This window comes from Anolis sagrei, chromosome X (assembly GCF_037176765.1).
Source record: "Anolis sagrei isolate rAnoSag1 chromosome X, rAnoSag1.mat, whole genome shotgun sequence".
NCBI lineage: Eukaryota > Metazoa > Chordata > Lepidosauria > Squamata > Dactyloidae > Anolis > Anolis sagrei.
The window spans coordinates 13,833,573-13,855,706 of NC_090034.1; the positions used below are offsets into that span (position 1 = coordinate 13,833,573).

The following is a 22,134-nucleotide window of genomic DNA, read 5'->3' on the forward strand; positions in this document are numbered from 1 at the left end:
TCTACGCTTTCATCATTCCTTCCCTCTTTCCTCCCTGCTTCTCTCTCCTTCTCCTTCCTTCCTTCCCTCTTTCTTTCCCCCTTCCCTTCCTCTCTTTCATCCTTCCTTCCTCCTCTCTTTCCTTCCTCCTTTCCTTCCTTCCTTCCTTCCCTGGGCAGCCAATCTTCCTAGGAGGGAATACTAGCATGCAACCCTCAAGTTAAAAAGTTTGCCCATGCTCGCTATAGAGTCACATCTCCATTTGAAGAAGGAAATCGCAATCATGACTCCTGAAACTCAGATATATGGATATATACATGTGTGTGTGTGTGTGTACTCTTTCACTTCATCTTTTTTGTGCAGCCAATCGGACGTTGCTTTGATCACTTGGGATGGATCTTTCTGGAGAGATCTTCCTGCAAATCATCCAAACACAAGATTGCTGAGCCTCATTTAGGGGAAAGGGAATGATCTCCCAGGAATATTATGATGGGACTTTGCTGCAGGAGGGAGACAAGGGAGAGTTTGCAAGGAAGGTCTCGATGGTGGGGAACTGGACCGCTTTGGAGGAAATCTTTGGCCCAGAAATTGCAGAAACTGGAGATGTGTCGCTTCCTAAAAAATGCCGAAATGGTGAGTTCCCAGTATGTAATATCATCCTCTGCTTACTCTGCTTTGCTTTTAAGTACATCTCTATGCCTTTCTTTGAACCCAGTCTCATTTTAGGAGAGGAAAGTTGAGAAAGTTTGCTCTAGATGCATCATCGGTAAGTTCTGTGTGCACTCCGGCTGCAGGGTAAACTACAACTCCCACCATGGTGAGTCAGTCCCCTCAAACCCCTACAGTAGGTTCAGTTAGTCATGAGAGTTCTGTGTGCCAAGTTTGGTCTCGATCTATTGTTGGTGGTGGTCACAGTGTCTCCAGATGTAGGTGAACTACAATTCCCAGAAACGAAGTTCAGTTCTCCTCAAACCCCTCCAGTATGCTGAGTTGGCCATGGGGCCTCCTTGTGCCAAGTTTGATTCAAGTCCATTGTTGCTGGGGGTCACAGTTTCTCTGGTTGTAGGTGAACTATAACTCCCAAAACTCAAGGTCAATCTCTCCCAAACCCCTCCAGGAATCAAATGTCAGCATATCAGGTATGTGTGGCAAGTTTGGTCCAGATCGATCGCTGTTTGGCTTCACAGTGCTCTCTGGATATAGGTGAACTACAACTCCCCCAAATCAAGGCGAATTTCCCCCAAAGACCTCAAGCAAATTATGTTATTTTATTATTAGTATTTGCTGGTCATGGGGCCTCTGTGTGCCAAGTTTGATTCAGGTCCATTGTTGCTGGGGGTCACAGTTTCTCTGGTTGTAGGTGAACTATAACTCCCAAAACTCAAGCTCAATCTCCCCCAAACACCCTCCAGTAATCAAATTTCAGCATATCAGGCATGTGTGCCAAGTTTGGTCCAGATCCATCGCTGTTTGGGTCCACAGTGCTCTCTGGATATAGGTGAACTACAACTCCCCCAAATCAAGGTGAATTTCCCCCAAAGACCTCAAGCAAATTATGTTATTTTATTATTATTATTTGCTGGTCATGGAGCCTCTGTGTGTCAAGTTTGATTCAGATCCATTGTTGCTGGGGGTCACGGTTTCTCTGGTTGTAGGTGAACTACAACTCCCAAAACTCAAGCTCAATCTCTCCCAAACCCCTCTAGTAATCAAATGTCAGCGTATCAGGTATGTGTGGCAAGTTTGGTCCAGATCCATCGTTGTTTGGGTTCACAGTGCTCTCTGGATGTAGGTGAACTACAACTCCCCCAAATCAAGATGAATTTCCCCCAGAGACCTCAAGCAAATTATGTTATTTTATTATTATTTTTTTGCTGGTCATGGGGCCTCTGTGTGTCAAGTTTGATTCAGGTCCATTGTTGCTGGGGGTCACAGTTTCTCTGGTTGTAGGTGAACTACAACTCCCAAAACTCAAGCTCAATCTCCCTCAAACCCCCTCCAGTAATCAAATTTCCGCATATCAGGCGTGTGTGCCAAGTTTGGTCCAGATCCATCGCTGTTTGGGTTCACAGTGCTCTCTGGATGTAGGTGAACTACAACTCCCCCAAATCAAGATGAATTTTCCCCAAAGTACTCCAGTACTTTTTGCTGGTCATGGGGCCTCTGTGTGCCAAGCTTGGTCCATCTTTGACGGAGTTCATATTGCTCATTGATTGCAGGTGAACTATAAATCGCAGTACCTAAAACTCCAAAATGTCCAGGCCTATTCCCCTCAGAACCTAACAGTATTCAAATTTAGGCATATCGGGTATGCATGCCAAGTTTGGTCCAGATCCATCATTGTTTGGGTTCATACTGCGTGCTGGATGTAGGTGAACTACAACTCCTATAAATCCCTCTTAAGACCTCTAGTGTTTGGGGGGGGGGGGGGGGGTTGGGGGGTGGTCATGGGGGTTCTGTATGCCAAGTTAGTTCCAGGTCCATCATTGGTGGAGTTCAGAGTGTTCTTAGATTGCAGGTGAACTATACATCCCAGTCCCTACAACTCCTATAAATCATGGTGAATTCTCCCTAACCAAACATCTCTAGTATGTTCAGTTGCTGATCAATTCCTCTGTTTGCTGGTGCCATAGAAAAGAAAAGGAATGGGTTAAGGGAGAGGCAGTGCAAAGTCCACACCAACTGAGAGAGTCGGGAACACTGGGATGTCTGTGGTGGAGGAAACACATAAAATCTAGGATGATATTGTTCCCATATAAAAGTCCACCATCCTCCTGTCTATATTACTATCACAGTATCATAGACAGTCTCTTAAAAGTCACCTGGTCATCTAGTCCAGCTCTATTCTGCCACAATGCAAGCCCTCCTGACAGATAGCCATCCAGCCTCTGTTTAAAGCTCCCCAAAGATGTAGGTAGGCCACCCTCCTGTCTATATTACTATCACAGAATCATAGACAATCTCCCAAAAGTCATCTGGTCATCTAGTCCAGCTCCATTCTGCCACAATGCAAGCCCTCCTGACAGATAGCCATCCAGCCTCTGTTTAAAGCCCTCCAAAGAGTCTACTATCTCCATTTTATTATTTGTCATCTATACAACTATCACAATATTGTAGAGTGGGAAGGGATTCCCCAGAGGTCATCTAGTCCAACTCATTCTGCCACAATACAAGCCCTCCTGACAGATGGCCATCCAGCCTCTGTTTAAAGCCCTCCAAAAAGTCTACTATCCCCATGTCTATACGACTATCACAATATTGTAGAGTGGGAAGGGATCCCCAGAGGTCGTCTAGTCCAACTCATTCTGCCACAATACAAGCCCTCTCGCCAGATGGCCATCCAGCCTCTGCTTAAAGCCCTCCAAAGAGTCTACTATCTCCATTTTATTATTTGTCATCTATACAACTATCACAATATTGTAGAGTGGGAAGGGATCCCCAGAGGCCATCTAGTCCAACTCATTCTGCCACAATACAAGCCCTCCCGCCAGATGGCCATCCAGCCTCTGTTTAAAGCCCTCCAAACAGTCTACTATCCCCATGTCTATACGACTATCACAATATTGTAGAGTGGGAAGGGATCCCCAGAGGTCGTCTAGTCCAACTCATTCTGCCACAATTCAAGCCCTCCCGACAGATGGGCATGCAGCCTCTGTTTAAAACCCTCCAAAGAGTCTACTGTCCCCATATCTATACGACTATCACAATATTGTAGAGTAGGAAGAGATCCCCAGAGGTCATCTAGTCCAGCCCCCTTCTGCTGGGCAGGAAGGTCCCATTAAAGCCCTCCCGACAGAGGGCGCTTAGGTCCATTGTTTTGCCCATAGCTTTGGGGTGAGGTTAAATCCAGACCCAGACCAAGACCAAAAGTGAAAGTCGGCTCACCAGCCTCTGTTTCACTTCTGCCCAGTGCAGCACCCACAAGAGGAAGGTAAGCTCGATTGCTTTGCATTATTCTCTCTCGTCAGTGCAGCATTTGGGGAATTTTTTTCCTAATTTTCCCCTAATTTCCCCGCTTGCAAAGGACTGTCCTCGAAGGTCCCTTTGCAATCTCTAGAAGAAGCAGGTGGGAAGCAAAGTGAACCATTCCAAGCAGGGTTGGCCAAAAAAGCCAGCCAGCCCTTGTTATCTTGATAGGCAATTACTGTAAAATCAAAAGGGAATTTCCTGCTCCTGTTTGTCTGGGATTCCCCTTGCCGTATTTAAGGCCGGACTTGGTTCTCCATCTCTTCCATTCTCTGGCCGTCTCCTCTAAGTAACTTTTCCACCTCTGAAGTTACTTTTCGGATATAACTCTTTGGGCAGCTTTGGAAAAGGGGGCGTCCTACTAAGCATCCTCTCCAAGGTCAGTCTTTGTTCCCATTGGAAACTGGATCTCCCATCAGTTCCACCTGTTGCTTGAATGACATCCAAAGGTCAGTTCCTCCTTTGTTTGGCCTTCTGCGACCGACCGTTTCCTGAATCCTATTTCCTATCTTTTGCTTCCGGGGCCAGAAAAGAGGATTTGAAATTTACATTATTATTATTATTACTAGCCGTCCCCTGCCACGTGGTGCTGTGGCCCACATGCGGGTTCTGTGTGGGAGGTTTGCCCAATTCTATCGTTGGTGGTGTTCAGAATGCTCTGTGATTGTAAGTGAACTATAAATCCCAGCAACTACAACTCCCAAATGTCAAGATTCTATTTTCCCCAAACTCCACCATTGTTCACATTTGGGCATATTGTGTATTCGTGTGGAGTTTGGTCCAGATCCATCATTGTTTGGAGTCCACAGTACTCTCTGGATGTTAGTGAACTACAACTCCAAAACCAAAGGACACTGCCCACCAAACCCTTCCCGTATTTTCTGTTGGTCATGGGAGAACTATGTGCCAAGTTTGGTTCAATTCCATCGTTGGTGGGATTCAGGATGCTCTTTTATTGTAAGTGAACTATAAATCCCAGCAACTACAACTCTCAAATGTCAAGATTCTATTTTCCCCAAACTCCACCAGTGTTCACATTTGGGCATATTGAGTATTCGTGTGGAGTTTGGTCCAGATCCATCATTGTTTGAGTCCGCAGTACTCTCTGGATGTTGGTGAACTACAACTCCAAAACCAAAGGACACTGCCCACCAAACCCTTCCCGTATTTTCTGTTGGTCATGGGAGAACTGTGTGCCAAGTTTGGTTCAATTCCATCATTGGTGGGCTTCAGAATGTTCTTTGATTGTAAGTGAACTATAAATCCCAGCAACTACAACTCCCAAATGACAAAATTATATTCTTTCAGTGAAGGAAGGACATACATTGGGTTGTGAGGTGTCTTGTGTCCAAATTTGGTGTCAATTCACAAAGTGGTTTTTGAGTTACGTTAATCCCACAAACGAACATTACATTTTTATTTATATAGATTATTATTATTATTATTATTATTATTGAGCCGATAGATACATTTATTATTATTATTATTATACTTAAATATTTACTTTATTATTATTTTACTTCATTATTTGGGGTTTTAGGTCTACACTGCTGGGTTAATACAGTTTGATGCTGCTTTGACTCAATGCGATGGAGTCCAGGGAGTTGTAGTTCTGCAAGGTCTTTGGCCTTCTCTTCTTGGACCTTGCAAAACTGCAACTCCTAGGACTCTCTTGCATTGGAATCAGTTCCAACGTACAGCAAGCCCAGTTTTGGTCTTATTATTATTAATCTGAACCTTTACTCTGTTGACTTTGGAGCTCTCCAATGTGCCAAACCCTTAAAATAAGTGCAATAAGTAAAAGTAAAAGGGATGTCAGGTAGATTTGGAAAATAATATGAAATTTCATCTGCAAGCACGTGAAAGTGTTCTTTCACAAAAGGTATAATTGTAATCCTTTTCTCTGGTTCTCTTGTCATGTTGATCAAAGAAGGCAGATAAGGCAGGCAACATATACATTTTATTTTCATCCAATTTTTTTTGTTGCGAAAGCTGAAGTTTCAGTTGGAATGCTTGGATCTTTTCTGACAAATCAAGGCATGTTGCATTTGGTCCTTGCAGTGAATCATAGAATTGGAAAAGACCTCATGGGCCATCCAGTCCAACCCCCAGCCAAGAAGCAGGAAAGTTGCATTCAAAGCACCCTTTTAAACAGAGGCCATTCAGCCTCTGTTTAAAAGCTTCCAAAGAAGGAGCCTCTACCACACTCCAGGGCAGAGAGTTCCACTGCTGAACGGCTCTCACAGTCAGGAAGTTCTTCCTAATGTTCAGATGGAATCTCCTTTCTTGTAGTTTGGAGCCATTGGTCCACGTCCTAGTCTCCAGGGAAGCAGAAAACAAGCTTCCTCCCTCCTCCCTATGACTTCCTCTCACGTATTTATGCTTACTTACTTAGGCGATCCCTCGTAGTCCGAGGATGATGGTCCCCCAAGTTCGGTGTCCTGGGGGTGGGTTGGTAGGTGGCTGTGGAGCCCGATTCTTGACCCGCATCTTCTCCCGCAGTGAGGGCATTGGTTTCCAGGTGGGAGGCGGTCTCGGTCGGGGTTGGCTTGATGCACCTTCCTCTTGGCACGTTTCTCTCTTTCACCCTTCATTCGTGCCTCTTTAAATTCTGCAGCACTGCTGGTCACAGCTGACCTCCAGCTGGAATGGTCAAGGGCCAGGGCTTCCCAGTTCTCAGTGTCTATGCCAGAGTTTTTAAGGTTGGCTTTGAGTCCATCTTTAAATCTCTTTTCCTGTCCACCAACATTTTGTTTTCCATTCTTGAGTTCAGAGTAGAGCAACTGCTTTGGGAGACGGTGGTCAGGCATCCGGACAACGTGGCCGGTCCAGCGGAGTTGATGGCAGAGGACCATTGCTTCGATGCTGGTGGTCTTTGCTTCTTCCAGCATGCTGACGTTTGTCTGCCTGTCTTCCCAAGAGATTTGCAGGATTTTCCGGAGGCAGCGCTGATGGACTTGTTCCAGGAGTTGCATGTGACGCCTGTAGACAGTCCATGTCTCGCAGGCATATAGCAGGGTTGGGAGGACAATAGCTTTATAGACAAGCACCTTAGTATCCCTATGGATGTCCCGGTCCTCAAACATTCTCTGCTTCATTCGGAAAAATGCTGCGCTCGCAGAGCTCAGGCGGTGTTGTATTTTGGTGTCGATGTTGACTTTGGTGGAGAGGTGGCTGCCAAGGGAGCGGAAATGGTCAACATTTTCTAATGTTACACAATTAAGCTGTATCGCTGGCATTGGAGAGGGGTTGGCTGGTGACTGCTGGAAGAGCACTTTGGTTTTCTCAACGTTCAATGACAGGCCGAGCTTCTTGTAAATTTCTGCGAAGGTGTTTAGAGTGGCTTGTAGATTTTCTTCTGAATGTGCACAGATGATGATGTCATCAGCATACTGGAGTTCTATAACAGATGTTGTTGTAATCTTGGTTTTGGCTTTCAGTCTGCTGAGGTTAAACAGCTTGCCATCTGTCTGATAGATGATTTCCACTCCGGTGGGAAGCTTCCCATCAACAAGGTGAAGTATCATAGCGATGAAGATGGAGAATAAAGTTGGGGCAATAACACACCCCTGTTTGACACCTGATTCCACCTTAAATGGGTCACTTTGGGAGCCATTGCTGTCCAGAACTGTTGCCATCATGTCATCATGGAGGAGCCGCAGGATGTTCACAAATTTGTTAGGGCACCCAATTTTTTGGAGGATGGTCCAGAGAGCGCTGCGATTCACTGTGTCGAATGCCTTTGCAAGGTCAATGAACGCCATATACAGAGGTTGATTTTGTTCCCTGCATTTTTCTTGGAGCTGACGTGCAGTGAAGATCATGTCTACTGTTCCTCTCGAGACCCGGAGACATATTTATACATGGCTATCATATCTCCATGATATTAACTCATTCAAGATGGCAAATATGTCAGCCAAGTAAGCTATTTTCTGCAGTTCACTGTGATCTGTGAGAAGTGCTTCAAACTATGGTTTTGCTTTCCAGTTAGAAAACATTTTGAGTTCATCACGAAACTCAAAAACCCGTTGTAAAACCTTTTCCTCTGGACAGCCATCTCACTTCAGTGTGAAATAGGAGGACATGGTTTGGTGCATCCATCCATCTCCTAGCACAGTTGTGAAAACAGTCTACTATTTGAACCGCTTGCCTTTATAAAATTGACACAACTTACTACACTTTTCATTACTTCCTGCAACTCTTGTGGCAGCATCTTCATTGTTAATATTTGTCCACAAATCATACAGTGAGTTCTGATGACTTTTGGTGACTCATTCAGTACCAAACGTTGACGTCCAGATCGACATCCTAGCATCGCTGGAGCACCATCTGTGCAAACACCACAAACCTTTTCCCAAGAGACCTGATGTTCCTTCAGAAATGAACCAACTGTATCAAATATATCACGTGCAGTAGTTCTTGTTTCAAGAGGTTTGCAAAAAAAAAACTCATCTTTAAAGTCACCATCATTAATATACCTCACGTAAACCAGTAACTGCGAACAGTGTGAAACGTCTGTGGATTCATCAAGCTGGATACTAAATATGGGAAGTGGAGCAGATTTAATTTCCTGGATGACCTGATCAAGAATATCAGCAGACATGTCATTTATTCTTCTGTAGACAGTGTCATTAGATAAGGAAACTGGATTGAATTTCTTAACAAATTCGGCTCCAAATAATTCGAACAAGATCTTTGTTTGTTGTTGTTTATTCATTCAGTCGCTTCCAACTCTTTGTGACCTCATGGATCAGCCCATGCCAGAGCTCCCTGTCGGCCGTCACCACCCCCAGCTCCTTCAGAGTCAAGACTATCATCCATCCATCTTGCCCTTGGTCGGCCCCTCTTCTCTTTCCCTTCCATCTTCCCCAGCATCATTGTCTTCTCCGAGCTTTCCTGTCTCCTCATTATGCGGCCAAGGTACTCCATCTTTGCCTGTAATATCCTTCCCTCCAGTGAGCAGTTATTTCCTGGAGTTTGGACTGGTTGGATCTTCTTGCGGTCCAAGGCACTCTCAGAATTTTCCTCCACAGTTCAAAAACATGTATCTTCCTTCGCTCAGACTTCCTTATGGTCCAGATCTCACATCCATAGGTTACTACAGGAAATACCATTTCTTTGACTATGCTATGGAGGACCCCCACCTCTGCTCGGGGAAGCCAAGGGCCCCGAGGTCAGGATGGAGGCACAATACGGGCAGCCCAATGACGGGGCCTGCTGCTACTACATGGTGGGCCCCAACGGTGCCGCAGCATCCTCCTCCTCCTCCTCTCTGGACTACGGGGCCCCAGCCCTCCTGCAGCCCTGGCAGCCCCACGGGAAGCAGCGCCACCAGCACCACTGGCAGCAACAGCAGCCCCCCAAAAGCAGCCCCCACAGCCCCAGTGAAGAGGGCACCTCCCGGGAAGGGGCCCAGGAAGGCTGCGGAGGAGGAGGATGCCCAGGAGGACATGACCACAGCACAAATGGAACAATTTGTCAAGGAGCTGAAGCACAAAATGATCACAATGGGCTTCACTCAGGCAGACGTGGGACTATCCCTGGGATTGTTGTATGGGAAGATGTTCAGCCAGACCACCACCTGCCGCTTTGAAGCTTTACAGCTCAAGAACATGAACAAGCTGAAACCACTCCTCTAGCGTTGGCTACAAGAAGCGGACAGAAATGAGAACTTGCAGGAGCTCTTGGAAACACACTTGAGCACTTTGGTGTACGGAGAGGAGGAGGAGGAGGAGGAGGAGGAGGAGGAGGAGGAGGAGGAGGAGGAGGAGGAGGAGGACATTTCAGTTCCAACGCAATGCTGCTAACCTATCTGTGGTCCCCTGGTGCTGTGGTGCATGAGAAGAACAACCTTGATAGTTATTTTAATGTATTTTAATTGCCTTTTCTAGGCTTTATGTTTAAATGGTTAATTGCTGTTATTAGTATAATTAGGTTTATTCGATTATTTGTATTTGATCCTCATTTTGGTGTTAATTTCTCTTTCGTCACAAGTTTAGGGTTATTATTTTTGTATTATTCCGTTTGCTGTGAAATATTTGTATTTGAGTTTGGGCATTGAATGTTTGCCTTCTTTGTGTGTAAACTGACCTGAGTCCCCTTGGGGAGAGAGAGCAGTCTATAAATAAAGTTGTTGTTTGTTTGTTTGTTATGCGGATCTTCGTTGCCAGTGTGAGGTCTCTGTTCATTCGTTCAGTCGTCTCCGACTCTTCTTGACCTCATGGACCAGCCCACGCCAGAGCTCCCTGTCAGCCATCACCACCCCCAGCTCCTTCAAGGTCAGTCCAGTCACTTCAAGGATGCCATCCATCCATCTTGCCCTTGGTCGGCCCCTCTTCCTTTTACCTTCCACTTTCCCCAGCATAATTGTCTTCTCTAGGCTTTGCTGTCTCCTCATGTACTCTTCACTATTTTATTGAGATTGGTCATTGCTCTCCTCCCAAGAAGGAAACATCTTTTGATTTCCTGGCTGCAGTTTGCATCTGCAGTAATATTTGCACCTAAGAAATAGATCTTTGGTCGCTGGCAAAACTAATTCCTCAGCAATGGTGCAATCACATACGAAGCTTCAGTGGCTGCTTTGTTTTGTTTGTGGAACATGATACTGGTGTCAAATCTGGATTTCTTAAGTTCATCAGCCTTGCTTCTAAAAAGGCTTGGATGTTTGGTATCTAAATGGCATTTCAGCTTATTAGGCTTCATTGATTCAGTTGAGAGAACTTCACAACAGATGGCACATTGTGGTTTCTCAACTCCTGATACAACGATTGAGGTAAATCCAAATTGCAAAAAGTCCTCCGTATATTTTCTTTTCTTAATATTCTTCGGATCCATTGTCATGGGATAGTTTGCTAATATAACCAAATATAACTCTTGGGCAACCAGAAGCTTCACTGATCTTGCACCTACCAATCCAAACAGAAGACAGTGAAGAGGTTTGGGGAAAATACTCCACCAAAGATAGAATTTAACTCAATTTGCAGTGCAAAACTCCCATGACCAACAGAAAACACTGAAGAGGTTTGGGGAAAATATATTCAGACAAGTGAGAGTTGTACCTCCTGCGATCAATGAGCATTAAATCCCTCGTGACAGAGGTTTCTATGCACACAGACGCTTAGGTCCATTGTTTTGCCCATAGCATTGGAGTGAGATTAAATCCAGACCTTAGAACAAAACCAAAAGTAAAACTCAGCTTACCAGCCTCTGCTTTCACTTCTGTCCAGTGCAGCACCCAAAAGAGGAAGGTAAGACCAATTGCTTTCCATTATTCCCTCCTGTCAGTGCAGCATTTGGGGAATTTTTCCCCTCTAATTTCCCCCTAATTTCCCGGCTTGCAAAGGACTGTCCTCAAAGGTCGGTTTGCAAACTCATAATTAAGGGGTCACGGCATAAGTGATCCTGGATTCATCGCTGAGCCTGGAACCCCAGGTTTCGGCGGTGGCCAGGGGAGCTTTTGCACAGTTAAAACTCGTGCACCAGCTGCACCCGTACCTTGGGAAGTCTGGCCACGGTCGTCCACGCTCTGGTTACATCCCGAATAGATTACTGCAACACGCTCTACATGGGGCTGCCTTTGAAGACGGTTCAGAAACTTCAGCTAGTCCAACTGGCGGCAGCCAGATTACTAGCTGGGGCGACATACAGGGAGCATACCAACCCCCTGTTGTGCCAGCTCCACTGGCTGCCAGTCCATTTCCAAACCCAATTCAACGTGCTGGTTTTGACCTATAAAGCTCTATACGGCTCTGGCCCAGCTTACTTGTCCGAACGCATCCACCCCTATGTCCCACCTCGTAATCTAAGATCATCCGGGGACGCCCTGCTCTTGCTCCCATCAATTGCGCAAATGCGTCTGGCGGGGACGAGACACAGGGCCTTTTTGGCGGTGGCCCCTCACCTATGGAACACACTCCCATATGAGGTAAGATCTGCTCCCTCCCTCCTGGCTTTCAGAAAGAAATTAAAATCATGGCTTTGGGACCAGGCCTTTGCACAGTAGGTGTTTGTAGAGTTTAAAGGACATGGACTAGAATGACAATACTCGTGTATTGAATATGGGAACACGGAACAACGGATTATGAGATTGGATCTTGATTCTACCTATGAGATGCTAATGCGATGTTATAGTTATGTTTAACTGATTGTTTATTATATCATTGTTTTTAACTCTTTTTTAAACTCTGTTGACCATTGAATTTTGCTATTGTTAACCGCTTTGAGTCACCCAAGGACTGAGAAAAGCGGTATATAAATGAAGTAAATAAATAAATAATAATAATTAAATAAGGAAGGTTGAGTAACACGGATCTATTGGCTCAAGTAAAATAACAGCAACAACAATAATAATATCTATTAAATTGTTGTTGTTGTTGTTGTTGTTGTTGTTATAATAATGCTTCTCTAAATTAAATGCTCCTTTTGAGACAGAATCGCATTGGCCTTTTTTGCCTCCGCATCACACTATCAGTTCATGTTTATCTATTGACTCAAGAAGAAGAGGGAGAAGAAACTGAAATGTATATATTGAGTCAAATAATAATAATTATTATTATAACGATTATGTGCTATCAGTTGACTTACTTGTCTGAACGCATCCACCCATCTGAACATGAGGAAGAACTTCCTGACTGTGAGAACCGTTCAGCAGTGGAACTCTCTGCCCCGGAGTGTGGAGGAGGCTCCTTCTTTGGAAGCTTTTAAACAGAGGCTGGATGGCCATCTGTCGGGGGTGATTTGAATGCAATATTCCTGCTTCTTGGCAGGGGGTTGGACTGGATGGCCCATGAGGTCTCTTCCAACTCTTTGATTCTATGATTCTATGATTCAAGTATATTGTGTGTTGTGGGTTCGAGGTGCGACCCACAGGAAACCATCTCCTCCCTTTATCTTATCTCTCTGGGGAAACAACATCCCAACTTCTTTTTTCCTCCCCGAGATGGTTCTGCTTTGATCTCTCTTTGCATCAATTTAGCCCTGAAAAACAATATGATATATATATAGCAAAGCAACTCTTTTCAATTCCTCTTTTTTGTGTTTTTTTCAGCAAGAGTTGTTTTGCAAACAGGGCCAGGCTTTTGGGGAGGTTGGTTTTTGTCTTTGTTGTAATGTTGCAAGCCCCACATTACCGGGTTTCCAAAGGCAAATGGTCCTGTTTTCTTAGTCCTGGATACAAATCTCCATCCCGCAAAGTGGTGGCAAAGTGTAACTTCCAAAACTTTATTTCTTTGACGATACAGTGCCATTTCTCTGCAAGGCCAGGGCTCACCCTCCACTCTGCTCTGGACCAAAGTGAGTAAATGACATGACATTACCTCACCTTGGGAGAAGGGAGGAGCGAAACTTACATTACCATCCAGAGTTTTGGCCTCCAAGGCAGGCAATAAGCCACTTCTTTGTCTGGTATCGCCCGGGTGCAGGGCGGCTCTCTTCTCGGAAGCAGGCCTAAAGCAGAATCCAGCCCAGCCAGAAAAACCACCGCAGAGCAGCCTACCGAGCATTGGGCTCCCTTCACCCTTTGCCCAAACTTGCCTAAAACCCAAGAGACCATTTGGGGGCAGAGAGGGATCCATCTATCCATCTCGATCTATCTATCTATCTATCTATCTGTCTGTCTGTCTGTCTGTCTATCTGTCTATCTATCTATCTATCTATCTATCTATCTATCTATCTTTCACCTGTCTGTCTCTCATCTTTTATCACTCTTCTTTCTCTATCTATTTCATCTCTCTCTCTCTCTCTCTATCTAGTACAGTGTTTCTCAACCTGGGGGTTGGGACCCCTGGGGGGGGAGTCATGAGGGGGTGTCACCAAAAACCATCAGAAAACACAGTATTTTCTGTTAGTCGTGGGGGTTCTGTGTGGGAAGTTTAACCCAATTCAATTGTTGGTGAGGTTCAAAATGCTCTTTGATTGTAGGAGAACTATAAATTCCAGCAAGTACAGCTCTCAAATGTCAAGGTCTATTTTTCCCCAAACTCCACCAGTGTTCACATTTGGACATATTGAGTTTGGTCCAGATCCATCATTGTTTGAGTCCACAGTGCTCTCTGGATGTAGGTGAACTACAACTCCCAAACTCAAGGTCATTGGCCCACCAAACCCTTCCAGTTTTTTCTGTTGGTCATGCAAGTTCTGTGTTCCAAGACTGGTTCTCGCTCATCTTTCTATCATTCTATCTATCCCTCATCTATCTATCTATCTATCTATCTATCTATCTATCTATCTTTCACCTGTCTGTCTCTCCTCTATCTCTTCATCTCATCTATCTTTATCTTTCAATCTATCCCTCATTTTTCTATCTTATCTATCTATCTATCTATCTATCTATCAATCATCTCTTTTTAATCAGTCCTTCATCTTTTTATGTATCTCATCTATCTATCTTAGTATCTCTTTCTATCTATACCTCACTTCTATCTCATCTATCTATCTCTTTCACCTGTCTCTCTATCTATCTATCTCATCTATCTATCATCTATCTCACCTCTCTCTTATCTATATCTTTCAATCTAGCCCTCATTTCTTATCTGTCCTATCTATCTATCTATCTATCTATCTATCTATCTCTTTCACCTGTCTGTCTGTCTCTCTATCTCATCTATCTATCTCTCTCTCTATCTCTCTATCTATCTATCTATCTATCTATCATCTCTCTCATCTCTCTCTTATCTATATCTTTCATCCATCCCTCATTTCTATCTGGCCTATCTATCTAGCTATCATCTATCATCTATCTCTTTCACCTGTCTGTCTGTCTGTCTGTCTGTCTGTCTCTCTCTCTCTCTCTATCTGTCTATCTATCTATCTATCTATCTATCTATCTATCTATCTATCTATCATCTCTCTCTTATCTATATCTTTCAATATATCCCTCATTTCTATATGATCTATCAATCAATCAATCATCTATCTCTTTCATCTATCTATCTATCTATCTATCTATCTATCTATCTATCTATCTATCTATCTATCATCTCTCTCGTCTCTCTCTTATCTATATCTTTCAATCTATCCCTCATTTCTATCTGTCTCATCTATCTGTCTATCTATCTATCTATCTATTTATCTATCTATATCTTTCAATCTATCCCTCATTTCTATCTGTCTCATCTATCTATCTATCTGTCTGTCTATCTATCTATCTATTTATCTATCTATATCTTTCAATCTATCCCTCATCTTTCTGTCTTGTCACTCTGTCTATCTCATCTGTCCATCTATCTAGTATCTCTTTCTGTCTTTTTTATCTATGTATGTATGTATGTAGCCATCTATCAATGTAATCTACATATCTAAATCTATTTTCTCTTTCTATCCCGCTATTTCAGTGTCATCTATCTATATCATCTATATCTAGTTTATCTCTCTATCTCTTTCCATCAATAACTTCCATCTATATATCATCTATATCTAGTTTATCTCTCTTTCTATCTATCTATATTGTCTAAATCTTGTTTATCTATCTCATCTATGTATCTATAGATAGATAGATCCTTCTATATCAGGCATGAGCAAACTTCAATCCTCCAAGTGTTTTGGACTTCAGCTCCCACAATTCCCAACAACCTACCAGCAGTTAGGAATTATTGAAGTTAATAACATCCGGTGGGCTGAAGTTTGTCCATGCCTGATTTATATAATCTATATCTAGTTTAATGTTGTTAAAATCCGTTTGGGACTTCGTTGAGAGAAGTGAAGACATCTGCCCTTGCGCTTGGCTACTCTGCTTCTGAGTACGCATGCCTAGTGTGGACTACATCTCACCACGTTAGAAGAGTGGATGTGGCTCTCATTGAGACATCCCGCATTATCACAGGATGTTGTTAAAAGCCATTTGGGACTTCATTAAGAGAGGAAAGCAAGATATGATGGTGATGATGACAACGATAATGATGATGATAATGCACTCGCCAAAGCTGGCCATGGAAAAGTCTGTTTAAAGACCTCTAAAGAAGGAGAATCCAAAGCTGAGGTTGTTTACTATCATGTTGTTGTTCATTCATTCAGTCGTCTCCAACTCTTCGTGACCTCATGGACCAGCCCACGCCAGAGCTCCCTGTCGGCCGTTACCACCCCCAGCTCCCTCAAGGTCAGTCCAGTCACTTCAAGGATGCCATCCATCCATCTTGCCCTTGGTCGGCCCCTCTTCCTTTTGCCTTCCACTTTCCCCAGCATCATTGTCTTCTCTAGGCTTTGCTGTCTCCTCATGATGTGGCCAAAGTACTTCAACTTTGTCTCTAGTATCTTTCCCTCCAGTGAGCAGTCGGGCTTTTCATGTATGGTGACGATCATGCCATACATCTACTATCATAGAACCATAGAATTAGAAGGGGATCTCCAAGGCTCATCTAGTCCAGCTGTTTTGGGCCAGACCAGAAGGCACAACTAAAACACTCCCCAAAGATGGCCATACAAACTCTGTTTAAAGACCTTTGAAGAAGGGGCACCCACTTGCAGGAGAGTTGGAAGAGATTACCTCCAAAGATGGAGAGGTCATTGTTATGCAGTATTGGAGTTGGAAAGGATCTCTGTATCATCTATATTAAGTTTACCTCCCTCTTTTGATCTATATTGTTCACATCTTGTCTAGCTCATCTATGTATGCATGCAACTATCTATTAGTATCATCTATCTATATCATGTATATCTAGATTATCTCTCTATCACTCTATCCATTCATCTATTTATATTGTCTATATATGGTCTTTCTTCACTATCTATCCAAATATCTATCAATATCATCTATCTAAATTATTGCCTATTCCTGAGAAAAATGTATAATATCACAAAGGATTACCACCTCACCCGCTTCATAGGAAATCTGCTACAAAACAGGAGCTTTTTTGTTGAGTTCCAGGGTCAGAGAAGTAGATGATAAAAATAGAAGAATGGGGAGAATGCTTGCTCCATCAATGATTAACATCTACACAAAAGATTAATAACTGCCAGAAGGAACGGAGAGTTTCATGTATGCTGACGATCATGCCATCACCACTCAAGCAGGGGGCTTTGAAATAGTTGAACAGAAGCTCTCCAAAGCTTTAGGTGCTCTTAGTGCCTGTTACAGGGAAAACCAGCTGATTCTTAATCCATCTAAAAATGCAGGTGTGTGCTTTTATCTTAAGAACAGAGAAGCATCTCGAGCTCTGAGGATGACCTGGGAAGGAATCCCACTGGAGCATTGTAGCACACCCAAATACCTGGGAGTTATTCTGGACAGTGCTCTGACTTACAAGAAGCACTGCTTAGCTATCAAGAAAAAACGGGTGCTAGAAATAACATTATATGAAAGCTGACTGGCACAACCTGGGGATCACAACCAGACACAGTGAAGACATCTGCCCTTGTGCTTTGCTACTCTGCTGCTGAATATGCATGCCCAGTGTGGAATACATCTCACCATGTTAGAACAGTGGATGTGACTCTTAATGAGACATGCCACATTATCACAGGATGTCGGCCCTACACCGCTGGAGAAGTTATACCCTTTAGCCAGTATTGCACCACCTGATATCCACTGGGAAGTAGCAGCCAGCAATGAAAGGACCAAGGCAGTGACATCTCCGGCCTATCCTCTGTTTGGATATCAGCCAGCATGCCAATGCCTTAAATCAAGAAATAGCTTCCTTAAGATCTACAGAGATGTTCACAGGAACACCTCAGCAAGCGAGAGTCCAAAAGTGGCAGGCTAAAACCCAGAACCTCCACCCATGGCTGATATCAGATGAGACACTGTGCCTTGGGCACACAGAAGAGTGGGTGACTTGGAAGGTCCTGAATAGGCGGCACTCTGGCACCACGTGATGCAGAGTTAACTTTCAGAAATGGGGCCACAAAGTGGAGTCCACGACATGCGAGTGTGGAGAAGAGCAAACCACAGACCACCTACTACAATGCAGCCTGAGCCCTGCCCCATTCACAATGGAGGACCTTTTCACAGCGACAGCAGAGGCACTCCAAGTGGCCAGCTTCTGCTCAAAGGACATTTAGCATAATGCTAAGTTTTGAACTTTGTTTGTGGTTTTTGTGTGCATTATAACTGTATTCTCGATTTGCTTCTGATATGATAAATAAATAACTTGATATCTTGTATATCTAGTTTATCTCTCTGTCTATCCATCTATCTATATCATTTAATATATGTGTTTCATATTCATTCCAGGCCACGAGATGGAGGCAGGGGGGGCCTGGCTGGGGACGAAGAGCTACCTGGAGCTGCTGCAGAGTGAGCTGGACGACTGGGTTTTGTCCCAAGAGGTGGAAGCAGCAGAAGAGATTCCCGCAGGTCAGGCACTGGAAGGCATTGGGCTTCCTTCAGTTGAAAAAAAATACAACAACACAGGGGTTGGAGGGATGGAGCATCAAGGCATTGGGAAACTACAATTCCCAGGACTCTGCAGCACTGAACCATGGCTGTTAAAGTGGAGCCAAACAGCATTCATCATGTGGATGCACCCTGAGTTTATTTGATTAAGTATAATTGGATGCAGGAGTCCATTATTATTATTGACACAAAAGCACAGTATGTCACAGCAAAAGAGATCTATATGCCGGATTTCGTATCACAAAATCACAAGTCGAACACTTCCCAAGCATCTAGGACTGTGTGATGTATTTTCGAATTATGCGCGAAGATCCAAGTCAGGTGGCCTTTTGCAGTTGACAGATTGTGATTTTATCAATGTTTATTGTTTCCAAATGCCGGCTGAGATCTTTTGGCACGGCACCCAGTGCGCCAATGACCACTGGGACCACCTGGACTGGTTGATGCCAGAGCCTTTACAGTTCGATTTTGAGGTCATGATAGCAGCTGAGTTTTTCCTGTTGTTTTTCCTCAATGCGACTGTCACCTGGTATGGCGACATCAATAATCCAGATTTTTTCTTTTCCACAATCGTGATGTCTGGTGTGTTGTGTTCCAAAACTTTGTCATTCTGGATTCGAAAGTCCCACAGTATTTTTGCATGTTCATTTTCCACGACCTTTGCAGGTTTATGATCCCACCAATTCTTTGCTGCTGTCAGGTGGTACTTGTGGCATAAGTTCCAGTGAATCATCTCGGCCACAGAGGTGTCTTTGTTTGTAGTCCGTCTGTGCGATTTTCTTGCAACAGCTGAGGAGATGGTCCATGGTTTCATCAGCTTCCTAACACATTTTGGGTCATCCGCTGATTTTTCAATCCTGGCCTTAATTGCATTGGTTCTGATAGCTTGCTTCTGGGCTGCAAGAATTATTATTGTTGTTGTTGTTGTTATTATTATTATTATTATTATTATTATTATTATTATTATTCTCTTCTTCCAGGGCCCTCTGCAGATACTCTCAATGATGCAGATGTCTTTTACACCGTGGAAGGGGAAGAAGTTTGCCAATGTTCAAACACTGGAGAGGCTTATGATAAAATTGGTGAGTCTTTTGAGTTTTGGGAAACGATGAAAACACTGGCAAAATCTATTATTAATATTATTATTACTAGCTGCCCCCTGCCACACATTGCTGTGGCCCAGTCTGTGTATATGTGTTTTGTGTATATATATATATGTGTGTATATATTTGTTATTATGTATTGATATCATCTTTCCCCTCTTCTCTCTCTTTCTCTGCATTGTTTATTAGCTATTTTTACTATTAATATTAATATTAATAATAATAATAATAATATTGTTATTATATATTGATATCATCTTTCCCCTCTTCTCTTTCTTTCGCTACATTGGTTATTGGCTATTTTTACTATTAATAATAATAATAATAATAATAATAATAATATGTATTGATATCATCTTTCTCCTCTTCTCTCTCTTTCACTACATTGTTTATTGGCTATTTTTACTATTAATAATAATAATATGTATTGATATCATCTTTCCCCTCTTCTCTCTCTTTCACTACATTGTTTATTGGCTATTTTTACTATTAATAATAATAATAATATTGTTATTATATATTGATATCATCTTTCCCCTCTTCTCTCTCTTTCGCTACATTGGTTATTGGCTATTTTTAGTATTAATAATAATAATAATAATAATAATGTTATTATGTATTGATATCATCTTTCCCCTCTTCTCTCTCTTTTGCTACATTGGTTATTGGCTTTTTTTACTATTATTAATAATAATAATATTGTTATTATATATTGATATCATCTTTTCCCTCTTCTCTCTCTTTCGCTACATTGGTTATTGGCTATTTTTAGTATTAATAATAATAATAATAATAATAATAATGTTATTATGTATTGATATCATCTTTCCCCTCTTCTCTCTCTTTTGCTACATTGATTATTGGCTTTTTTTACTATTATTAATAATAATAATATTGTTATTATATATTGATATCATCTTTTCCCTCTTCTCTCTCTTTCGCTACATTGGTTATTGGCTATTTTTAGTATTAATAATAATAATAATAATAATAATGTTATTATGTATTGATATCATCTTTCCCCTATTCTGTCTCTTTTGCTACATTGGTTATTGGCTTTTTTTACTATTATTATTAATAATAATATTGTTATTATATATTGATATCATCTTTTCCCTCTTCTCTCTCTTTCGCTACATTGGTTATTGGCTATTTTTAGTATTAATAATAATAATAATAATAATAATAATGTTATTATGTATTGATATCATCTTTCCCCTATTCTGTCTCTTTCGCTACATTGGTTATTGGCTATTTTATTATTATTATTAATGTTATTATGTATTGATATCATCTCTCCATTCTTCTCTCTTTTGCTACATTGGTTGTTGGCTCTTTTTACTGTTGTTATTGTTATTGCGTATTGATCTCATCTGTCCTCTCTTCTCCCTCTTTAGCGACTTTGGCCGAATATTTGCTCAAAGACCAACAAGAGAAGCCAGTGGAGGAGCTTTTCGGTACAATCCCCTTCCATCTTTTGCAGCCCTTTAATATCCTAATTTTGGGGCAAACCTTTGCTTTGACTCAGCAATGATCCCATTGTTTCCTTTCCTCCAAAGGAAGCCTGGCTGTGGAGGAGTCCTTTGCAGACGGTCCCAAGAGTGAAGAAGAAGGAAAGAAGAGACGTAAGTGCAGAAATGCAGAATGAGGAGGAAGGAAAACACCTTTCCCTTCTTCTCCAAGAAATGCCAAGGCACCATGCAAGGGAGTCCTGGGAAGTGTAGCTTTGCAAAGGCTGGAGCCTCAGCAAATGATACATCCCAAGATCCCATAGCAATTGAGCCGTGGCAGTGAAAATGGTGCCAAAGTGCATTAATTCCATAGTGTGGGTGCCCCCCGGGTCTTTCCTTGATCTGCTTGTTCTCTGCCTGCAGGGAGCAGCTCCGAAGAGCCAAAGGCCAAGCGACAGAAAGCGGGTGAGTGGCACGAATCTTGCCGTCCCAAATGATGTCTCCAGAAGGGGGAAAAGGAAACGGTCTGAGGCTGTTAGGAATGGTGGGAGTTGAAGTCCAAAACACCTGGAGGGCCCAAGTTTGCCCATGCCTGCTCTAAATGTCCCTCTATACGCTTCATTCATTGCTTCATCCTCCCTCCGCTCTTCTCCTTCCTCTCTTCCAGGTCCAGACGCCTGTCTCTCAAAGGACTCCGTCCCCACCCTCCTTCAGCCCAATTTCCATGTCCAGTTTCTGGTGACAACCTTCGGAATGGACAAGGGATCCCCAAAAGCCCCGGGTAGGAAAGCCAAGCATCCAAGACGTTGTCATTACAGGACTGTCATTGCTGTACCAGTTTGGCACCCTGCTCACTTTATCTGTCTGTCTGTCTGTCTGGGTTGGAGGTGCTGTGATTTTAACCTGAATATGTTTGAATGGTTTTTAACTGTGAATTTTAAATGAATTTATATTTAATTCTGTTTTAATGTTTGCATATTTACATATTTTAAATCATGTACTAATGCTTTTATATTAAGCTGCTCTGAGTTCCCTTCGGGAGAAATAAAGCAGGGTGTAAATAAATATAATATTAATATTAATATTGGGGAGCCCCTGGTGGCGCAGTGGGTTAAAGCACTGAGCTGCTGAGCTTGTTGATCGAAAGGTCGCAGGTTCGATTCCGGGGAGCGGCGTGAGCTTCCGCTGTCAGCCCTAGCTTCTGCCAACCTAGCAGTTCGAAAACATGCAAATGTGAGTAGATCAATAGGTACTGCTCCGGCGGGAAGGTAATGGCGCTCCATGCAGTCATGCCGGCCACATGACCTTG

General features: G+C 42.9%; 1 protein-coding gene across 1 annotated transcript in view; it reads left to right on the forward strand.

Moving 5' to 3' along the window:
* Positions 1-347: 347 nt before the first annotated feature.
* The window catches only part of LOC137097854 (MHC class II transactivator-like), a 33,047-nt gene continuing 11,260 nt past the window's right edge, over positions 348-22,134 (forward strand). Inside the window, exons 1-7 of the mRNA XM_067473030.1 lie at positions 348-612; positions 18,110-18,232; positions 19,252-19,353; positions 20,772-20,831; positions 20,934-20,999; positions 21,249-21,290; positions 21,493-21,606. Coding sequence (XP_067329131.1) covers positions 447-612; positions 18,110-18,232; positions 19,252-19,353; positions 20,772-20,831; positions 20,934-20,999; positions 21,249-21,290; positions 21,493-21,606 — 673 coding nt within the window. The 5' untranslated portion in view covers positions 348-446. The remainder of the gene's footprint in view (positions 613-18,109; positions 18,233-19,251; positions 19,354-20,771; positions 20,832-20,933; positions 21,000-21,248; positions 21,291-21,492; positions 21,607-22,134) is intronic.